The 10,590-nt window shown below is 30.3% G+C and overlaps 1 protein-coding gene across 1 annotated transcript in view; it reads right to left on the minus strand.

The window, feature by feature from the left end:
- LOC115875949 overlaps positions 1–7,951 on the minus strand; it is a 248,141-nt gene extending 240,190 nt beyond the window's left edge. Inside the window, exon 1 of the mRNA XM_030891556.1 lies at positions 7,827–7,951. Coding sequence (XP_030747416.1) covers positions 7,827–7,874 — 48 coding nt within the window. The 5' untranslated portion in view covers positions 7,875–7,951. The remainder of the gene's footprint in view (positions 1–7,826) is intronic.
- Positions 7,952–10,590: the final 2,639 nt, after the last annotated feature.

Consider the following 10,590-nt stretch of genomic DNA (forward strand, 5'->3'; position numbering starts at 1 on the left):
TCCGGAAATTTTTTCAGTTGCCATGGTAACTAGTCAACATTAAAGCATGTTATTGGTTGAAAAGTAGAGGTGTGAAATTTTCTATCAAATTTCTTTTCCGCTTTTTTTACCACACTACTATTTTTTTTTGTATAAAAAATAACAAATCTTTTTTTATATTTTTTTTTATTTAACTTAAATAATTCTTAGTATTACCCGTATGATCGAATAAAAACGGCGTCAGCGATGGCTATGAAATGAAGATCGCTGTCATTTTATATGTAAATTTATATGGGAAATGTCATCGATGTTCATTTCATAGCCATCGCTGACGCCGTTTTTATTCGATCATACGGTACCACAAAAGATATATACAGGTCGCAAATCAAGGCAGCAGCTACGTCAAAAAATCTGATTTAGTAGGTACAATCTTTAAATCTGAACTTAATTAATTTAACAATTCTACAAAAATAACTGAAGTATTCTCAGAAGCAATATCCATTATTTCGCATTTAAATTCGGCATCCAAAATAGGGATTCAGTTGTTTATTTTGAGCGATCTTTACGAATCTGTCTTTTTTCGAAAAAAAAAAGAATGCACAACTAAGCTTCTTTCGCAATGCGATTATTCCATTTTTCAAATACGATTATTCCAGTTCTTTGCGAATTTTATTTGACGGTTGGGAAATTAAGTTTTAAAAAAATAACTCGGCCATTTTAGTGCTTAAACAGCTATTTTATTTTTGGAAACGTGAAAACGGAAGATAAACCTAAGATGGAACGCAAAAAAATCGAGCTCGAAATAATATATACAGGGTGATCCAAACTGTATTCCGGAAACTTCGGGAGTATATTCTGCAGATAAAAATAAGTAAAAAAGTTCGTATAAATGTATATCCTAAAATGTTTACTTTCAGAGATACAGGGTGTAAAAGTTTCATTTTTATTTCAATTTTTTCCAAATAATTTCTGAAATAATCCCAATATTTGGATGAAAATTGGTATCTGGGAGTTTTTTGATGTGAAACATTTGATTTTGATGTCAATATGACTCCTATTTGTAGGGGCGCCACCTACATGTGTTTTTACTCTTTTGAAAAGTAATAACTTTTCGTTCGTACCTGTATAAAACTACTGAGTGAAAAAATATACATTTTTGTGACTTTTTACGTAAAAAATGTTTCTTGGTAAAAATCGGCACGAGCAACAGTTCTCAAGATATTTAGGACGGAAATAGTCAATACATGTCATTATTAACAAATTAATGTTGTTTATTAATAAAATGTTTAGTAACAACCTATTTTTAAGATTGTATTTCCTGTAAGTGGGATCTAATTGCATGTTGGAAATAAACGCTATTATTATTTTCTTTTTCTTTCTTCGCACTTGTTTAAGCAAAGTGGTTGTTAGTTCTGAAGTGACGGGCTGTACCAAGTCTCTTCAGAGTATGTTGCTTGAATTTAGGAATGATTGAATATTACATGTTTTTAGGATGACAGATTTTTGAACATTCGCGTGTATGGTGGAGTTTAGACCGAGTTGCTTGAGATGTGTGTTGAATGTGTGTGGAGTGATATTATTATTACTATTATTATTATTAACAAAAAAATAAACACGGTTGAGTAGATATAGTTATTTGACTGAAATAATAAATTCGGGAAATTTTTATTTTTTCAAATTAATCATTATTTATTCTGTAAAAAAAGATGATAAAACAGATTCTGTTGAACTTTTGACATAACATTTCAAATTTAAGATTTCATTCTATGAACTATTTAGTCAACATATTATTATGTTTAATTTGTGTCGTGGAAGGCAGATATTGATAATTTCTATTCCAAATATCTCAAGAACCATAACTCGTTGTGATTTTTACCAAGAGACCTGTATTACGTAAAAAACGTCGTAAATGTATATTTTTTAGTCAGTAGTTTTATACAGGTACGGACGAAAAGTTATTCAAACCAGTTAAAAATATGTAGGTAGAGCCCTCTACAAGTAGGAGTTATATTGACATCAAAATCAAGTTTCTCATGTCAAAAAACTCCCAGACACTAATTTTCATCCAAATATTTACGTTACCTCATAAATTATTTGGAAAAAATTAAAATAAAAATGAAACTTCTACACTCTGTATCTCCGAAACTAAGCATTTTAGACATACATTTATACGAACTTTTTTACACATTTTTATCTGCAGAATATGCTGCCGAAGTTTCCGGAATACAGTTCGGATCACCCTGTATAAGTTATACAGGGTGTTTCAAAAATCATGTGCCATCTCCCGTGGGGAGATTCCTCACATAAAAATCAGATTTATTTTTCATATCAACATAAGTCCGATTCTGCTTTGTTTCGTAGCTACAAGATGTTAAAGTCTTAATAATCTTTCGATTTATTATAATTTTCTTCCAAGTACTTTTAGTGATTCGAATGAATTTTTTCGGGTAAAAGTTCCTATAAGTGTTACATATTTTAATTCTAAAAAAGTGACGATAAATTCATCAAGGACGTGCACATGGGTTATCACTGGAATATTTTTCAAAAAAAACATGTGCGCCAGTGATTTTTCTTTCGATATCAAAATGGTGTAGGCCGTTTAAGGCTAAATAAAAGTTTTCTCTTGATATTTTGTCGAATTCGGCCTCCTTGATGAGATAAAAGCAATTTTATTAATCACAATTAAAAAAATTAAAAAAAAATAAAATTAATAAATTATATAGTTTACCTAATGTATTATTAAATATTATTACTATTGGTTCAACCTACAACAAAAACCCTTAAAACACCCTGTATACACGAATTAAGATGACTTAATTACAAAAGTTAAATTAAAATCGAAATTGCAGTCAAAATAAAATTAAAATAAAGTGCTTTATAAAGAGCTTTATTATGTATTTAATCTCATCCCGTATTTAAATTTGAAACGAATAGAAAATAGCTATCCACCTAATTTTATCGTGAACAGTATAAATTTTACAAAATTGCTTGAAAGCATATTATTAAAATTGAGTGATGCAGTTAAAAGTAATAGAAAATTATATTACTTCCAAATTTGGACTTAGAGGAAATATTCTTTCTTCAAAAATTATAAATAATTTTAAAAATAAATATATTTTATTACCCATAAATCTCGAAACTTCTTAAACAAGTTATATTAATATTTTTTCTATTTTTTAGAGTAGTAAACAGTTATACAGGGTGAGTCTTAAATAAGTGCAAATATTTTCAGGGCTGGTAGATCTCGATAAAAACATATTTTCTCTTTACCATTTTTCAGATAAGTCCAAAATACCCGAGTCATTTTAGTTCGAAAATAAAAAAAAATGATTTTTTTGAATAAATTTTGAGAGCCACCGGATTTTTTCTGTTGCATCCCTTTGTAACCATGGAGTAAAGCCGTAACTATGGTAATATCAGAGATTAAGAAATTATACCGTGGGAAAATTGGCGGTAAACGGGCAGTTCTAAAAAGTTGTCGAAAAATAAACAAGGAAATTTAAAAGAAAATGCACGATTTTCAACATCTTTTTTTTCAAAAAAAAACCTCATAGATGTGTTCCTGGGATCGAAATATACCACCCCTGAAAATATTTGCACTTATTTAAGACCCACCCTGTATATCAAAGAGTTAAATCGTAAAAAAAACAAAAAGTGTCTTTTTAAAGAAAATAATCATATTTAAAATTAATTTACTACATTTTAGAATTATATCCTAATTAATAATATTCGTATATAAATATGAAATTTATAAATAGCGGATAAACGTACGATTTTTTAATATTCAGCAAAAATATAGACATGGTGCCAATTTGAAACGTAGCTATCAATAATATTTCTGAGACAAAAAATACTATCAAGAAGTCAAAACCTTTCTTAGATAGGAGCAATGGGTTTCCAGATGTGTGAGTATTTGAAACTAACAAAATTTGAAAAAAAGTTAAAATTATAAGTTTTCAAAAATGTTTTTTACAATATCTATCAATATACCTATATACATAATATACACGTACTTAATCTGCAATATCACCAATATTTCAAAATATTAGTAGGATGAGATCTTCCCGAAACTATTTTTGTCTAAAAAATAATCCCCATTGCTACTTTCCATATTGTGAACTCAGATATTTTTATTATATTATTTAAACAAACTAATACAAACATGTGTCCATTAAGAGTGTGTTTATTCAATCATACTATTGTTCCAATATTATTTCAATATATTATTATATTAAAATGCAATTATAAATAATTGTTTGAATTTGTATTTCAAATAGAATTTAATTGAGCGAAATATAATACTATTTTAAAGCATATATTTAAATATATTATTTTAATTTTTTATAGTTATTAAACACACTATGTGTTATAACATAAATTTATGTTAATACTTAAATATATTTTTTACTTATAATATTAAAAATTGAGGTTATAAAGTATTTAGAATGATTAAAGCGAAATTTTATTTACACAAGTATATTACAACTTTTACATAATTTTTAAAAATACGATGAACACGTCATTATTTAAATAAGTTAAATGTTCCTATTTAGACGCACTATATTCCTAATTAAAAACAGTTGCCATCAATATAATATACGAAACAACTTAGAATTTTGTTTATAAAAAATTAACAAACATCGGTTATGGAATCTTCAAGTTCTTAGATAGATAAACTTATAACTGACATTGCAAAGGTTAATTTCGTTCTTATTTTTGAAATAAAACTTCTTTACGTGCTATGGGAGTAAAAACTCAAGACCGCGACACAAGAGCTAGCGTTACGCGAAGCGTCACGCCAAGGTCGCCAGGCGTCAGAAAAATGGTATCGATCTTGGAACGTCGTAACTCGTATCCTATTTGAGCTAGAGGGCTGAAACTCGGAATGTAGATGGAAATCGAAGAGTCCCATCTTTTCATGATATTTTGACGACGTTTCGAGTACTATGAAACTCCATCATCAATGAATCAATTCAAAAATACGTCCGAGTTAAATGAAATTTGGTATGTCGATAGACTGGACCAAGGCCAACTTGAAACGTGTTACTGTGACGGTTAGGTTTGACGTAAGAAACGTCCAAAGTTGATGTCGTCCGATCGCGACCAAATTTGGTGGGTAGTCTATGTGAGCGACGGTGCACGCGGTCCCACCCTGAAAAGTTGGATGCGACGTTTCGTTTACATCAGTGTGGAATTAACAATTTGATATTGAAGAAAAATGTGGGTCGATTTCGGCATAACTGGAGACGGGCTACAAGATGACGCCTTCGACGTTTAGAACCGATGCCTCTAAATAAACGAAATCATCAGGATTTTTCTTAATAATTAAGAAAAATGAATGGAACCCATAATTATTATGGGTCGATTGGAATTCGTAACGTAGATAGAGGAACCCAAATGAAGTCGTCAGACTGACACACAAGCAGACGAAAGTAAGACGAATTTTCACTTCAAATATGCGCACATAGTGCATACACAATTTTTTATTAAAAATATCATGTTTTTGTATTAAAATTACTTTATTTGTTTCTAAAGTTGCGCAACTATGTACTCAGTTAAATTCTTTTGCAATTGTAAGAATATTTTAGACATTTTTAAAAGTAAAGAAAATGTTCGAGCTAATCGTAATATTTAAATATCATTCTATAGTATAAAGCTATTATATCGTCGGCTTTATGACGAAAAGGCGTATCTCGATTTTTGGCGATTTTGAGATATCAACGTCATGACATGCCCAATGGGTCATATTTTAACATAGCGAATTTGTGCATCTCAATATTGTATCTTTTTCATTTTATATTAGTTTAAAAATTTGCCCCATCTGAAATACTACAATTCTTCGTTATGACGAAGAGATGTATGTTGAGATAGGGCTCTTTGTTATATCAATTATTATTATACCAATTGTTATACTACAAGAAAGATGGAATTTGAGATAGGTCCTTTTGTTTTAAGTTATGAAAATGCATGCGAGAAAAAATCACACCATTCTACCTAATTATTTTCTGACGGTTGCTTGGGACAACTTCTATCATGGCAGCAGCTCTTTTACAGTGTGATTTTAGAGTCTATTTTTTGCCAAAAACCATTGTTAGAATGAGCTAGACTCTGCACATAGCTGTATCGGGTATGCAAAAGATTGTCCGAGAAAAAATGGCCGAAAAAAAGGAAAATTTTGATCGAAAACAAAACAACGAAACGAAAAGTGCCCCAAATGGAAAATTTACCGAAATCATAATTTCTCTAAGAACATTTTAGCGAACCAAAAACTTGCCCGAAAAATACAGTAATTTTCATTTCATTATCATTGTCAGGCCATTGGCATTGTCATCCCTACCAATTTTTCGAAAATTTTATTTATTTTGCTATCATATGCTTTGCATATCATCCAGTATAAACACGTAGAATGGAAGTCGAATTTGTTATGATGGAACAGGGAAAACAGAAACTGTTACTCCATAGTTATTTGTATAAAAAAAACGAATGAAGAAACATGTTTTCTTTTTGTTTAGTTTGGTTTATATTATATGGACCGTGAGTTTAAATGCCCTGTATTAATGCCCTCAATTAACTAAACAATTACTAAAAATATATTAGTTAAAAAAATGCATTTTTGTATAAAAAGTAATATTATTAAAATAAGCTAGATAAGAATATTTTAATTGATTATTGTAATCTTTGCTTCTGGCATGAAAATTGTCTTTGTTTTCAGTTGATCTAATCCAACGCGAATAAAAGTATTTAAAAATATTTGTTTCTGATTTTATGGCGATTTTCAGATTTTTTCTTGTATGTATGTATTGTATTTTCTTGTAAGTATTCCATAATGTGAATATTGTATCATTTTTTTTCTTATTAAGAACACTTTACCGTCATTTTTAAATTTATTTTACATGGGCGTATGTATAATATTCGTTCGGAAATAAATTTATTATTATTATAACAAAAAGGCCTATCTCTATTAAACAACTAAAAATAAATTATTTATTAGAATTTACGCTCAATTTATCTTCAGAACGCTTCCTCAATATCTCCGTTTAAGTGTTAATACAAAAACACTATTAAAAAATTAAAGACTTTACATTTATTGACCAAATAAAGTAAGTGATTTTCTTTAAATTGCTCTCCTGAAAAGTAGCAAAAATCGAGATACGCCTTTTCGTCATAAAGCCGACGATATGTATATCTGAAAAAACAAAATATCTTTTTTATTTATTTCTGAGTATTCTTCTTCTTCTTTTTATCACGCCCTCTCCTGCCGAAGGTTGGCGATCCAAATGGCAATTGTGGCTCTGGAAACTGCAGCCCGAAAGATTTCCGCAGACGAGCGTTCAAACCATCTCCTCAAATCTTTTAGCCATGAGTCTTCTGAGTATAGATGAAAATAATTATTTGATCCAATTTCCTACCTTTCATCTTTTATTTTTTAAACGACCACATTATTATTTTTTGTATCTTCAAAGTTTCGGTTCTATTCTATTTTTCCAAGACATCGATGGTAGACCCTCAAATCTGGACTACAGAGGCAACTGTGGCAACTGAAGCTTTTTCACATATACTTGCCGTGCCAAAACATTTAATTCCGATAACACCGAAATGCTTTCGTCTGCATCAGACTTTAAAATAAAACTTATACGCTATATCCTCCCAAAAAGTGCCCAAAAAATAAAAGTTTTGTATAGAATATTGATTTTCATCCTTTATAATTTATTTTTGTAATTATATAAAAGCATGTATTTTTGTGTTAATTTAGAACATTATGCCTAATTAAGAATATACATATACTAAAACCTGCATGGAGTTTAAAAAATCAATTCTGGTTATATAATTATTTTCTATATACTAACCTCAATAATAGGTGTAAGATGACTGACTGAAGTTCTCTTCATTTTCATTCGATAGTGCCCAACACTTCAAGGAATTCGTCAAACAAAATATAAAAGTAAAAGTCTTATTTGGTATAAAAAAAATGTCAAAGTTTTATGTTATTTGTCCTAAGTGTCTTTAATTTAATTTGTTATGAGAATTACAAGAAATACGACAGCAGTTTATGGGATGAAAATGGCGTTATAGTTCATCTGTCAATGAAACCAAAATATCTTGATTATGTGTTTCAAAATTTCAGTAGTTTTTTAAATAAAGTTCTGTGAAACAGTTTTATTATGTCCATTTTAATCATTAAATTCTTGTTTAATAATATTTTTCAATTGGCAAAAAAACCGGCCACTAAAAACTAGTCCCAATTTCAAAGTTGGATTTCTCGCGAACCACTCATTATATTTTGATATTTTTTTTTAAATTTTAAATTAATTCCTTCTTAACGGATGCTACGTCAGAAATTTTTATTCCGAATTTATTTTGAGCATGTACAGGGTGGGTCATATTCGACGCTTTTAAATGGAAACACCCTTTTCTATAGGAGATAGACGAAAACTAATATCGGTGTCTGGAGCTCAATTTTTATCAAAAACATGATGGTGAAAACCGCACATCAATATCTGTTACCGTTTCGGAGATACGGGGTGTTTTTCAAAAATGTGAATTTTTAACAAATCGCTGTAACTTTTTTGCTATGGAGAATTTTGTATTTCTATGAAAACATTTCCAAAGCACCTTTTTACGTAGAATTTAATGGTTTAAGTATAATTTTTTTAAAATTAATAATTTAAAAGTTATCAACAGAAAAATTGATTTTTTATTTGGGACACCCTCTATATTTTTAATTATCTGAAAAGAATTTAAAATTGCCTTTCCAAAATTATATAGCACACTTGATATTTTGTTATAATCCCCTTCGAAATACAGAATTTTTAAAAGTTCGCCACTTTTAACTAGTAGGCTTTGGACCCCTTATTGATGATATGCCCTTAATGGAACTCGAAAACATATTTTTCAAGCAAGACGACGCACCGCCTCTGAACGCTGAAGTTATCAGCAAATTTTTGCAGACAATTTCAAGAATAATTGAATAGTTAACCAAGATCCCAGCCGTTGGCCGTCGAGGCCGCCTGACTTAGTGCCCATGGATCTAATCCTATGTATATATTTGCGGAAGAATAAAGGTTCCTTATTCTTCCGTATAATCTCGACAAGAATTAAAAATACGTAGTTTATGAGAGGATATATACTTACTTTATGAGAGGGTATCTTTCACCCCCACTGAGTTAATGAATTCCGCGAGAAATGTTCAAAAACTGTCCCGTCGGTCTATAACAGAAGACGGTCGATATGTCGAACACCTGTAGCAAAATCTCATGTCTCATGTCTTAGGTTGCTATTTATTTTTATTGTTATTAGATATAGTTTAAATGTGTTGATGTTGGTTAAATGTATTTTAAATTGTTATAAAATTCTGCATCTCTCATAGCATATATTATTTTCGTTGTAATTGATGCTCACAGCTAGAATTTTTTTGCATTACAGCCGATGCCGTTCAAAGCCTACTTATTTAAAGCGGGCGCATTTTTTTATATTCTATATCTCGAATAGGAATCGAGCAAAATATAAAGCGTGTTATATTTTTGGAAAGGTAATTTTAAATTCTTTTCAATAAATTAAAAATATACATGGTGTCCCATATAAAAAATCAAATTTTCTGTTGATAATTCTTAAATTATTAATTTTAAAAAAATTATACTAAAACCATTATATTCTACGTAAAAAGGTGCTTTGGAAATGTTTTCATAAAAATACAAAATTTTTCATAGCAAAAAAGTTACAGCGATTTGTTAAAAAGGCATATTTTTGAAAAACACCTCGTAACTCCGAAACGGTAACAGATAGCGATATGCGGTTTTCAACATCATATTTTTGACAAAAATTGAGCTCCAGACACCGATATTATTTTTCGTCTATCTCCTATAGAAAAGGGTGTTTCCATTTAAAAGCGTTGAATTTGACCCACCCTGTACAGGGCACAACAATAAGACGAAGTTTTTTGACCGAACTATGTAACACCCTGTAGGATGCCGCAGCTGTAGTAGCTATTGCTAAATTATATCAACATTGTAGCCTCATCTTTTGTGAACATTTTATTTTTTTAATCACGACATTATCTCTGTTTGTATTGGAAATACGCTGTTATAAAAAAAAACTTTTTAACTAAAACTTAGTCCATTATCTTAGGACTTTGGTCCATTATCCTAGGACTTTAATCCATTCCTCAATATCCCAATTCACATGTAAACGTGCAAACTGAAGACGTGCTCGACGATGTCTGGGAAGTAACTGAAGTCCTGTGGCAGGGGCCTCCTTGCAGACAAGCTGTTTTCTTTTAGTCTTTGTCGTATTGTTCTCTCACTGACTTGAGTTCTACGCACGGCTTGTAGCAGATGTTGATTCTGAAACGCTGTAGTTCTACGATTTCGTAAAGTATTCAGGACAATAAAGCGGTCGTCAAATGCATTTGTCTTCCGTTTTCTTCCGGAACCCACTCGCCTGGTGAAATTTCCCGTTTCCATATACTGATTCCTGGAGTGTTGTTCGAGGTATACTCCGGGTATCGGACACATAACGTTGACTTCGGCCATCCTCAATTAAAGCCACAATTCGAGAAACATCCGCCACAGATAATGGCATTTTTTAATTTGACAAATCCGTTTTCACCTATGT

This window comes from Sitophilus oryzae, unplaced genomic scaffold (assembly GCF_002938485.1).
Source record: "Sitophilus oryzae breed Bouriz unplaced genomic scaffold, Soryzae_2.0 scaffold_1396_pilon_pilon, whole genome shotgun sequence".
Classification (NCBI taxonomy): domain Eukaryota; kingdom Metazoa; phylum Arthropoda; class Insecta; order Coleoptera; family Curculionidae; genus Sitophilus; species Sitophilus oryzae.